The 13,520-nt window shown below is 45.0% G+C and overlaps 1 protein-coding gene across 1 annotated transcript in view; it reads right to left on the bottom strand.

Moving 5' to 3' along the window:
- furinb (furin (paired basic amino acid cleaving enzyme) b) overlaps window positions 1-13,520 on the bottom strand; it is a gene marked incomplete in the record, with an annotated part of 78,023 nt that overhangs the window by 61,225 nt on the left and 3,278 nt on the right. The window contains 1 exon segment of the mRNA XM_030366918.1: window positions 10,406-10,712. Coding sequence (XP_030222778.1) covers window positions 10,406-10,591 — 186 coding nt within the window.

Below are 13,520 nucleotides of genomic sequence, written 5' to 3'. Positions count from 1 at the left end.
AACACGCTGACTACGTGGGCTGCTGTGACAACAATGGTCGATGACTGGTGGTAAGCGGTACAATCGCAGCATTCAGCGCTCTGAGTGTATAGTCTCTGAAAACAGGAGAAAATGAAGCTCGCTGATTGCAATCGACTCATTCTCTTTTAAACAATTGCCGTCGACACAATGCAACGCAAGAAGTGGAGAGTCGTCACCCAGTGAGGCAAATAATGAGACAATGCGAGGGCCAAAAACAAAGATGGAACAAAAGAGCTGAAATATCTTTCAGAACAGAAGCACTCAAATATATACATCTGCAAAATCACACATTCATGCATAAACAAACACACACACACACACATTATATTTTCCGAAAATGTGAAAATTGCCTAAGCATCCAAAAAAAAAACGTTGCGGTGGAAGCTCCGAGCTGAGATCATCAGGTCATATTTCCCCAGCAAGGAGCCCAGCGGCCAACGGCTGGCCTTCACATGTGAAACAAAGCATTAACTCACATTCCCTCCCTCTGCTTAATCTTCACTGAGGACCCTGGATCTAAAAGGTGTGAAATTGCACACTAAAGAGCACTCGACTGAAGTTAAAGAGATCAGAGGAACAAGGTTAAAAAACAAAAAAAAGGTATATTGTGGTGTGTGTGAGCATTTATGCTGGATCAATAACTTAAGAGTGCATAACGGCCTTCGGAGGCCTGCCACGCAGAGGCCAAACTTCGCTTTGAACAACAGAGTCGTCCAGCGGCTAAGGCTACGCAGAATGTTCACTGGTTAACCCGTTCTTATGTATAACAGTACTGCCCTGTGGTAACGGTATGAGGTCTCAGTTAAACCTTTCAGATATATAACGGTACTCTGAGCCCTGTACTAACGGAATGAGGCCTTAGGTACGCAAGACAACACCGCGCTGCTGCGGGGAGCTTCCAAACGTTGCCGATGGAAGTCTCAAGACAAAAGACCCAACCCTCTCCTACGCACTTATTGTATGTTGTACGTCCTGAATTTTAATAATATTACTTAATAATAGCATCTTCTCCTAGCTATATTTGTTGTGTACAGGGAATGGGTTAACCTAGTGATTGTTAGTGCTTGGCAAATTTACTTATTGTACGTCGCTTTGGATAAAAGCGTCTGCACATGCCCTGAATGTAAATTTGCATTTAAATGTGTCCAAAGTGCCTAAAACCAGATGAAATCCAACACAACAGAATCCATATTTTAGTGCAGCAGGGGTCATTGGATGTCAACCGTCCAATCAAGCGGTCGAACGCGCAACGTCCACCGCACAAGGGGGGTCCTGTCGGCGACGCCGGTTCTTCACGGAGGGGTGGCTAGGGGGTACCGAGAGGAACTGGAACACAGCCCCCCGCTGCGGGCCGCAGGAAGCCAGCGTGCGACCGGGCCGAGACACAAGACCGGGGGGGGGTTCTCTTTGAAGAGTGAGAAAAGTGTTGTGGCTAACGGCGGTCTCAACACTTCAGCCGCTCCCCTGCTACATCCACACGGCGAGCCCCAGCGGAGTCAGCCTCACGCTGGGCTTTTCATCAGCCGGGCTTCCCGTCACCCGTTGAAGAAAGGCGGACGGGAAGGAGCAGAACACGGGGAGGCGAGGGAGCCCGGAGGAGACGCCGGCGCCAGGAGAGCGATGAAACGCTGCGTTGCTTGAGGAGAATTCACCTTTCAGCGGGGCACCGACTGCGGGCGATGCCATCACAGCGGCGGCCCCAGCCACAGGAAGGTGAATGTCCTACAGCGGCGGGTCAAGTCAAAAGAGACGCGTTCAGAGTGATTGAGGTTTCTGGGGGCCGCCGTCTGAATGGGCCGTAAGCGCCGACCCGACAGACATCACAATGAGAAGCAGGTCGGCCAAGGAGAATGGGAGGAAATAAAGGGGAGAGAGAGAGTAGAGGAAGAGAGGGTAAAGGGAGGGCAGAGAGGAGAAAGAGAGAAGAGAGAGAGTGAAAGAGGGAGAGGGAAAGAGAGAGGGTGATGTAATAGGGAGACAGGGAGATTGAGAGAGAGAGAGAGAGAGAGAGAGAGAGAGAGAGAGAGAGAGAGAGAGAGAGAGAGAGAGAGAGAGAGAGAGAGAGAGAGAGAGAGAGAGAGAGAGAGAAGAGAGAGTGAAATAAAGAGAGAGAGTGTAAAGAGAGGGTAGAGAGGAGAGAGAGATGAAGTAGAAAGAGAGACTGAGAGAGAGAGAGAGAGAGAGAGAGAGAGAGAGAGAGAGAGAGAGAGAGAGAGAGAGAGAGCCTGGCGGTCTCTGACAGAAGTAGCTGTGACCTTCCCTTCTTGCCGCCTTGACATAATTGGACAAAATCCAGCCAATCCATCTGCGTGGGGAAGGGTGACATGTTGGTTTCATGCGTTTAGGCTATTCCTGGACCAGCTAGATGTTGACATGGAACAGAATGGAAAGCTAAACCTCTTTTTATTTGTTTCTCGTGTTTGCAGAGATAGCTTTAACACGGAGGAGGTTGGGAACGGAGGAGAGGACAGGCAGCAGGCAGCTGTGTTCCGCCATGGGGGACGGATAATGTGGTGGAGGTGCCACGGAGAGACGGAACAGCAGGATACCAAACACGCTTCTGCCCACCATAAGCAAAGGCTAACGCACGTGTGCACACACACATGCAGACACACATACACACACACAGACGTACACACACACATGTACATACACGCATGTACACACACACACACACACACACACACACACACACACACACACACACACACACACACACACACACACACACACACACACACAAAAACACACACGCAGACACACACACACACACACACACACACACACACACACACACACACAAACACACACAAACATACACACACACATGTACAAACACTGATACAAAAGCTCACACACAAAACTAGCGAAAGACAAATAAAGAGTGAAAACAGAAAATAACATTTTTATCCAGGCAGAATATTTTTTTTCATCTTGATGGGCTTAACAAAGCTCCAAGCGCCATGCAAAATATAAATAAATATGGATGTGGTGTAGAGGCGACAGCAAAGCAGAACACAACCTTTCCTCCAGCTAGCAGACTTCTTATTCTCGTGTCGAAAGACCATTCCACACTCTTAAGGCGTGTTTCATACGGTCTATGGTTGTGATGAATACGAATGCCAATGTGAATACTTAGCAGTAGTAATGTCGCAAACCCACACACACAAACGCACGCACGCCTGCACGCACACACACACACAACCAGACACAAACACACAACCAGACACACGCACATGGATACTCACACATACGCACACACAAACACACACACACACAGACACTCACGCACACACACACACTCACACACACAACTAGACACACACAATCAAACACAAGCACACACACATACACAACCAGACACACACGGACACTCACATATACACACAAAGACACACGCACGCACGCACACACACACACACACACACACACACACACACACACACACACACACACACACACACACACACACACACACACACACACAAACTATTAAACATATTCAAACAAAGAATACAGAGTACCTCGTTGATAATAATCATGAGTACACCGGTAACAAGATGATCCTTTAAATCTGTTGATTATGAAAGAAAATCCCATTTTCTTGTTGATCAGCAGATACAGAACAGAATCGTGCTGAAAGGGGGAGTAGCCACACTCTGCAATTTCTACCACTCAAGAGTACTTCTTCAAAGGTGTTTAGGGGAAAGAAAAAAACATGGTCTGCATCTTCAACTTATCGATGCTTTCCGCAAACATTTTGCCAAAAAGTTAGAACCTTGACGTCACTTTCCCGAAATCAGATCAAACGCAGATCCCCGGACCGCGGTGATGCCGCAAAGCAGAGTATCTGTTACCGACCGCGAGGCGTAAGAAGCAGCACTCTTTCATATTTGAGCATAGCGAGCATTGACTGTTCTGCTTTAACCCATCCGGTCACACAGCATCAGTCGGTGCCGTTATTCATGGCACCGGAGGGGGTCTGCACATACCAGCACCCAACACCAACTTCTATATCCCATCAGAATCGAGTGAACAAAACAAGAACAGTGCAGCCTTCTCATGGAAAGAACTAAAAAAGTGAAATTTGAATACATTTCGGTTTGGGGTCTATAATGTATGGAAGAGTAATGTACGATAATCTAATGGAAATTAGTGAAGAGCACAGAAGACACATTATTGATCCTTTTTGAGTTCTGAGTTTAAAGGAAGAGTTAAAGGAACCAAGGTCAGTGAGTGTCACTTATCGACATACAGGATGGGAACCAAACGCAACCTAAGGTAAGATGCTGAGGAGGATTATGGTTAAATGCAATAAAGTCAACATTCTGACTATATTCTCAGAATTTTGACTTTAATCTCAGAATTTGTTTCTTAACTCAGAACTCAAAATAAATTCACAGATGGCCCTAAGCCTTTTTCGTTCTAATCCAATGGTTGGCTTTTGATCTTCTTTTGATAGTAAAAACTGACTTTCAGCATTAATCCGTAGGGATAATTTGAAAACACAAATTGGCTCACTTTGAGTACCAGGGTAATAGTACCCCACTTTAGCATTATCTTCCCTTTCCCGTGGAAGATTCTCCATCCTCTACCCCCACTTTGTCCCTTGTCACTAAGCAAAATAGCAGCACACAATACCAGAATGGGTGCTATTGTAAGAGCTTTGTGAGTGTACTGCATGGGCCTTTTTTCAAAACGAATAATGTCTTATCAGTCATGAGATAGCACAACACCTGACTCATCTACCCCCAAGATGAACCCATTAAGCACGAGAACTCTGTATTGTTACTGGCAGTACCTTCCCTTATTGGCAGTGAAACTTTCTATTTCCTACTGTGCTTCTTTTCCGGTATGCAGATAATTGATATGCCAGGCATTTGCAGTGAAAGGTGTACACTTACAGGAAAAGGTCACTCTGACTTTTACCTTGATATCACATTTAGAATGGACTTTTTTTTTTTGGATAGGGCTTTCTAACCAGTGGCCATTCAAAGCACATATTCACACACCAACGGCGGTGTCAAAATAAATGGTAAATGGACAGCATTTTTATAGTGCTTTTCTAACCATTGGCTACTCAAAGCACTTTAGAATATCGCCTGAAATTCACCCATTCATACAGTTTCACACACCGACGGCGGTGTCCATCATAAAAGGCCACAGCCAGCTCGTCGGGAGCAGTTAGGGTGAGGTGTCTTGCCCAGGGACACCTCGACACTCAGCTAGGAGGAGCCGGGGATCGGACTAGAAACCTTCCGGTTACCAGCCAACCCGCTCTACCTCCTGAGCCACATGCCTCCAGTCCTGGTAACATGACAACTGTGTGGCTTAACATTGGATTGGATGCTTATTGATATCTCTTCCTTCCATTTGTGATCGATGGGACTCCAACTGTGATTGATCGTTCAATCAAACCAACCAATCAATCAGTATTCATCATCATGGATGCAACTATACTCATTGCAAGAACTGTTTGACATTTAATCAAATACACTTGCGATGTAAATTAATGTAATCTATTACCCCATTTGACCACACGATATTGTAGACAACATTGTTCCCTCATTGGGCCAAACATTTATAGTGCTAACTTAATGCTACTTTCTACACATATAGTGGTAGAGACAGAAACATATGTAAGTTATCTGAGATAAGTCATTAACAATTACATTTAGGGCATTCAGATGCTTTTACGTCACATTTTTTTTTAAGAACATCTCTCAGAAGAAAGAGAAACAACCATATATCGCTGTCAGTACAGTCAGGAAGTTCATAAAACTAAGTGCCAAGCACATACAATTGTTAGGTTACCCATTCCCTGTATAAACAAAGATAGCTCAAATACGATAAGCTAAGTACTATTTTTAAATACAAGGACGTACAACATACAATAAGTACAATAAGTGTCAGGACGTACAACATACAATAAGTGCGTAAATCAGCGCCTCTAGCTTCTCAACCATTCTGCCCATAGACTGAATGTACCTTGATCTGGCGAATGCTTCATGAACCACCAGCAGAGTGCAGGTCCAATTACCTTCTATCTCTGAATAAACGGGTAAAACCTTTACCACTGTTTGAGTCACACCTAACCCGGTTATCAAGATTACAATTCACCATGGCCGCCTACACCTCAGTGTTTGACAACGAGCAGGCCCTACTGTTGGAGAAACAGGACACTTAAAAGAGATTACACCACGATGCTAGTTGTGTTATTGGTTTTCTCACTGTGACAAACAGAATGGGAAGGGAGAATATGTTTGCTGGCATACACTCAAACCCACACACACACACACACACACACACACACACACACACACACACACGCCCACACGCACGCACGCACGCACGCACGCACACACACACACACACACACACACACACACACACACACACACACACACACACACACACACACACACACACACGCACACGCACACACTGGGGAGTAGGAGAGAAGGTGTTAAATTACATGTTGGTGGAATGGATGCAATGGAGAATAATAAATAATCAGAGGCTGTTTTCTGTAGCATAGATTGGTTAGCTGATGCATCTCCCCTGGGTGATTGCTTAAAATATGGTAGATTGCTTTTGGGTTTCTCAGCAAAACCTTGAGGTCCTTACCACATAATGATTTTGAGTCAGCAATAATAGAGGCAATTAGGCATTAAAGGTTGCTGTACTATGCTGGCCACACCTTTGTAAAGAGCACATATACACGCAGACCAAGAGAGGTCCGACTTTCTGGTTCGACACTTGAAATGACCCTCCCGGTCGATCAGGTCCCTCCAAACAAACTCATTATTGGTCTCGCCTTTGGTGGAGACAAAGTCCTGCGACTGTGCGTTGAATAGAAGATTGATGAAACGCTGGAGGCGTTGTTATCGCTGCCAACTTCAGCTAGCTCATTTTGGCAACGGTTGGACTGTCGAAAACATGAAAAACACATATGGCTTCACACAAGGCTATGAATAATATCAGCAACGCATAGCGAAGCCGGAATTAACCGGCCGCAAACATTATCTTCCTGCAAATCCTTTGGTTGATTTCAGGAAGGCGAGAAGGTCGGCGAGGGAGGGAGTGGATGAAAAGGCATCATCAGGATTCTTCCAGAAGGCTGTGTGGTTCTGGAGGAGGCAGTGGGTTTAACATGCAGATAAAGCCGCCACTCCGAGGAGCCCAGGCAGGGGGAAGGCCGGGGGGTTACGGGACCTGGGGTCAACATTATGGAAAAGCTCCGCCTCGGAGGCATGCTGATGCTCGAGATGCAGACGCTTCGTGCATTTAGCAGCAGGCCGCAGCCTTCGCTGTTCACTCCGCATTATCGCCGGCTTAATGCCGCCTTCTATCTCAGCAATTCAGCAGTCAGCATATTGTTTTTCCTGGTAAATAAATGTGGTATTTTGAAGATACGCAAATTCATCTACTGTACAACAGATGTTTACGGTTGAGAAAACACTCCACCGCTGAACCGCAGCTAATTAACAGTTTACCGAGGAAAGGTCCCAAGCGTGTATTTATTTCGTCCTATTTCTTATTTTATTATGTATTATTATTAATTCTTATTATTGTCCTGTGCTATTGCGGGTGCGCCACATTTCCAGTCCAGGATTTAATAAAGTTGATCTCATCTTATCTTGTGGTGCTGACAGCGAGGTTGACTATGAAGCATTTCTGTTCCAAGAATCATGAAAGCAGTAATGACACGGGTCGTTCCAGATAAAGTCGGTTGCTCATGCAAAGAGGAGCCTCGATTGACTTTCACATTAGTGGGAGAAACAACAGTCATTTCCATTCAGACTTTATACGAGTATTGATTGTGTGCTTGAACCGAGAATTGCTTGGCTTCCCCAAAGGAGAAAATAATGTAAATATGTAAATATAATACAGTTAGCCTTGAAAGAATATGCTTTCGATCTCTGAACTTTGTGTGTCTCGCATGCATTACTTTGTGAGACTAAATCAAAAGAAAATGGCTTTAAATATTTTAAAACAAGCATCATTATGTATGTTGGTGTAACACGTTTGCGTGCACATAACAGGCACACATTGCGTTTTAACAACACTGGGTCAACAAACAATTCGTCCAAGGATAGCTGTAGCTGGGACTTTTCCCGCCCTATGTTTGCATAGTAAAGCATTCAGCTTGTCAAACTGAGTGCTTTGTTTTATCATTAGAATTGTAAACTGAGTCATTGGTATTCATGGATGCTATAATTGTTATGCCATTAAGGTCATCTAGATGTCAAGGCCATTATTAGAATTCAAGTACATTGAAGGAAGCATCCCCTCCTTGGGGATTTTTTCAGTGACAATGACTACGATGACCGCTTTGGGCCCAGAATGCTTTAAGACAATTAATGTGTCTTTCTTAATGTCCAGACTCTGGAGAAAGTTACAAAGAACACTGAGACAAAGGGACAGGCTTGATAAGGAAAGAGAAAGGACCAGGGCTATGTCACTCCATCAGTGAATTCATTAAGTTCCTTTGTTCAAAGAAGGAAACAAAGCACACCAGATCAATTGTTTTTTTTTATTTTCTTTGTTGTAATCGGCTGCTGGGGTTAAAGGAAAGTCAATCTCTCAAATGAGATTCTAGATCTGTGAAAGAAAATAAGTTGTTGTTTTGCCAATAAAATAATTTGATTTTAAAATATTTTTCCAATAATTACAAATTCTTATTCAGTGAGAGCAATCCTACAGAAATTTTTGATTGCCCAGTTATATCTTGTCTGTGATCTGATCCTGTCCTTCATTAAATCAATCTAATTATGAAGGAAGGAACCCATTTATAGAGCAATTCTGATGCCCAAATTAAATAAACTTAAATTGAAGAAACTTTAATTTGGTAATCAAAATCAAAACAACGGCAAAAAAATAAGGATATTCTCAAAGTAGCAGTATTGTAACAATACAATCACCAATCATCTCTCTTCAATACCATTGTCCAGGAGACTCCTGCACACTGCAGTAGTTCAGATGCTTTTGTACTGGAAGCACAAAGACTCCTTCCATGACTCACTGTGTGTATCCTTAAATCCTTACATCACAAACACACTGTTCCCAAGTCGCTGTGTTGTTGTCACTTCAGTAAACTATCAACTTGACATGTATCATACCCATCAACAGAATACAACTGGATGAAACCCGACATTACTTTATTGTCCAGCCAGCGCCCGAAATGTGGTCTTGGCCACACAGACAAATCAAAAAGTCTCTCAAGAGAAATGGAGAAGAGCGATTACATTTTGTACAAAGAACCTTTCGTATATATTGCATTTGACCCGTTTTTTAACTATGGAGAGTTTCCTGAACTATGGCCTTGATTCTCATACTGTAGAGTCCATACACTATGGACAGGAGATGTCCTGAACTATGGCTTTAGTTCTACTGTAGAGTTGTGGTTATCTACACTATGGAGAGGAGTTGTCCTGAACTATTGTTATAGCATTCTTTGAAAGTTATAATTACATACACTATAGAGAGGAGGTGTCCAAATGTACTTATTGTGAGTTGCTTTGGATAAAAGTCTGCTAAATGTGCTAAATGTAAAGTAAATGTTTGCTGACCTATGGCCCAAGCATCTCTGTGTACGGCAGTTTTGAATAGAGCGCTCCCTACTGCCTTGGCTCCCCGCCCACCGATTTACTGCCGATTCCCACAGTGTAGTGTAGTCATAAACCTTAAACATCTGCATTGACATGTACTGCATTGCCAACATTTTTCGAGAGGCAATACTAGTTTTATAGTAAAAAACGCACACTTCAAAGACAAACAAGTACACGTAAAATGTTAAATACTTGAGCGTACGACCAACACTTCAATTGATAAGCTGAGATATCTGTACATTGCCGTTTGCTTGTTTGACCGAAATCCAGATGAGATTCGGGTTCCAACCACTCGTTTCCATCGGGGTAAGAACGCCGAAAAGGCAATTTACAGATATCTCAGCGTATCCCTTGGAGATAAGATAAGGCAGTCCTTCATGCATCCCAGAAGGGTTATCCAGATGTCACTGTAGCAAGTCCAGGACCAGAACAGAAACGAGTAGTAGAACCAAAAAAAGAAACACACAAACAAACTAGAACAATCTCAACAGTTTAGGTGGGAATCACGGGGATCCTAACCATACGATACGACACACGACACCATACCGATACCATCACCATACAGTGACAAAACCTTCAAGAGCAATAAAGTTGCGGCGCTGGGTGCAGGGAAATCGGTAGAAGTATCCATATTTGCCGCCAGTGTATCAATTCTCGTATCGCACAAAGAAGGGCGACGATCTATCACCGTATCTATATTTTGTCCCACCACCACCCAATAGCCACACGCGCTCAAAACCAAAGCAACCCAACACAACAGGCGGTGGACCTACGTTTCCGTGGTTGACGAAGCCGTGTTTCCTGGCGATGCGGTCGGCCTCGCCGGCCCCCCCGATGACACGGACAGCCCAGGTGTTGGTGTAGACCTCAGCCGCCGCCGCGCCCCACCGGGAAGCCACCGCCACCCCCAGGAAGGCGAGCAGCGCCCATGACCGCCGCAGGCCCGTCTCGGCGCCCATGGCGGGGAGGGACGGTGTGTCCGTGCGTCCGTCCGTCCTGCTCCTGTCCGTCCGGCGCTCACTTCCTGCGAGGGACGGTGGAGACGCGCTCGGCCTCACAGCAGCAAAGTGGAACAGCGACCTAGAAACGCAGAGAGTAAAAAAGAGGGCAGAAACAGCTTTTAGTGTTGACACACGATGAGGACCCTTCTACGGTATGGTGCTCTTCCCCCAGGCTCGGTTAGAACGATATTCAGACTGGGGAACGGGTGTAAGGAGTGTGTGTATGAGAGTGTGTGGGTTTATCCAAATAAAAGGAGCATGGGGTGTTTTTGGACTGTCACGGATGCGTTCGTAAATCCCTCTGTTTGGAACCCATCTGTCTGAAGACATTGCGGGGAAAGTAGGACCCGTTCAACCTATACACAGTGGGAACGGCCCACAGTGACATTCTCAGCGGCTCTGCCCCCCTATGGTAATTCAAAACAAGGGATATGGGAGTGGGTGGGGATTTGAGCTCAGTGGCAAGAGAGCACAGTGTCACTTTGCCTTTGGAAGCCAGACCTCCTCTGAGCTCATTAGGTACCGAATGCATAACATATAGAGGGAGAGAGAGAGAGAGAGAGAGAGAGAGAGAGAGAGAGAGAGAGAGAGAGAGAGAGAGAGAGAGAGAGAGAGAGAGTGAGAGAGAGTGTGTGTGTGAGAGAGTGAGTGAGTGAGTGAGTGAGTGAGTGAGTGAGTGAGTGAGTGAGTGAGTGAGTGAGAGAGAGAGAGAGAGAGAGAGAGAGAGAGAGAGAGAGAGAGAGAGAGAGAGAGAGAGAGAGAGAGAGAGATGCAAGAGAGTGAGAGACATAGAGAAAGGAAGAGAGGGAGAGAGAGACAGAGACAGAGAGAGAGGAAGAGAGGGAGAGAGGCAAGAGAGGCAAAATAGTCAGAGCAGGAAAAGCAAGGAAGAGGTGCGGAGGGTGGTAGGGAGGGGAGCAGTGGAGAAAGGTGAAACAAGGTAAGGAAGGGTCCAGGGATTGTATGGGCGAGAGACAGGTGAGGAGAGAACAATGCACATTCTTCTTCAGTATCACAAACAACCTTGCTTGGCTCCTTGCCCTTTTAAAAAATAGTCCAAACGTGGCATCATACTTCAGGCTTTTAGAGACACGAGTACACCTCACACTTTCTTAACCAATTGGAAACGATGTCTAAGAAGGATGTGTAAAGAGTGCTTGAGGTAAGAGGCTCGTCTTCTTCAGTCAGCTCCGAGTTTATTGATGACTAACCATGAATAATTATGGCCCCATGTCACCGGGACACAGAATACAGATTTGGTTTGGTCCACAACGCAGTGTGAGTGACCTCAGGAATCACCTGCCAAGCATCAAAATGAAGCCAAGGGAGTTCAGAAATCATAAAGGGGCCTACACACTGCCCAGACTCAAACCAACGGTCAACTGCCTTCATCCGACCATTCCGTTGCCTCTCGTCTGACTACTGCCAACTACACAGTAGTGTGTATGTTCTGCGCCCGCGCAAGAAGCATTAAGTCTCCTTAACATCGGCTGGCGCTAGTCTTGTGGCGCTAGTCTGCCCCTCCCACACACTGCGCTGATTCGCTGGTTGTATGCTAGCAGCACACAACCAATCAGAGTATCCCATTGCTCAAATCCTCAGACGCCAACGCTCTCAGACTTTGCATGTTGAATTGGACAAGACAGCGTCTCTGCGGTTCCAAAAGCTTCCAACACAGCTGATCACACCCAACAGATTTGTTCCCGAACTCTCGTCTCCCAAAACGTTTCAGATGGCCAACGGTTGGGCCAATCTGCTCCACTCTTTAGACCCATTGGGCCCTATTTTAACGGTCTGAAACGCAAGTGAGAAGCGCCAAGCGCAAGTATCTTTCTGGGCGGTTCTATGGCAATTTCGCTATTGTACAGGCGCAAAAATTACTCTTTCGCCCGGCGCAAATCTAAAAAGGGTTGGTCTGAAGTAGCCTAATTACCCATAGGTGTGGTTTGGGCGTAACATGCAATAAACCAATGAGAGTGCCAGCTCCCATCCCCTTTAACAGCCATGAGCGCATTTGAATCTGACGAGTTGATATTTTGACAGCGCGTCTGCAGTCTCCGATGAGACAGATGCACATGAATTTCAAACTTCAAATGGCTCAGTTTATGGCCAAATATATATGGCCTAATTCACACATGGAATAAGGTTTTCTTCCACAACTTCAGAAATACTGAGTCCTCAAATAAATTTCGGCAAAGAAAACTTCACACATATATGATATGCCGTAACTGTGGTTCTATTTAATGATGTACGCAATACATCATAAACATTGTTTCTTATCAGTATTGTATGCATTATCGTTATCGACTTGTGTTCCTATTATGCATGTGTCCCCCCGTTAATATACATTGCCATGGACTGTATTATGCGTTACGTGTTTAGTTTGCGTGTGTTTAAACAGATGGACGCACACACGCGGCCCGCATTCATTAATTATTTTGCACATACACACACTTCATTCATTCTTTGAACACTCACGGTAAAACAATGTTTTCTCAAGATCAAATACTCGTCAATCCTAAAGGTTATGGGCATGTACACGATGTCTGTGTCAAGAAAATATGTGTTTGCTGTAAGGTGTTTGCAGATGATTTAAAAGTATAATTTTTTACTGCTGTATCAGCTGTTCTTTCCCAAATAATTTAAAAAGAATGTGTGGCTAGGTAGATGAGAGAAGCAAAGTGTATGCGCGAGGTGCACAAGCAACATTATGCATGCGCCCTTAAAATAGCATCTGAATAACGCGCCACTGACTTTAAACCAGGTATTTCCTTGTATGTGGCTCAAGTGGTTTCTGAAACTGCAAAAGATCATTCCCTAATTTACAGACGCGTGGCGCAGGAGGGAAAAGAACGCTCTGCGCCAGTTGCAAACTAGCAACGACACA

This window comes from Gadus morhua, chromosome 9 (genome assembly GCF_902167405.1).
Source record: "Gadus morhua chromosome 9, gadMor3.0, whole genome shotgun sequence".
NCBI classification, from domain to species: Eukaryota; Metazoa; Chordata; class Actinopteri; order Gadiformes; family Gadidae; genus Gadus; species Gadus morhua.
This window is presented reverse-complemented; position numbering and strand designations above follow the sequence as displayed.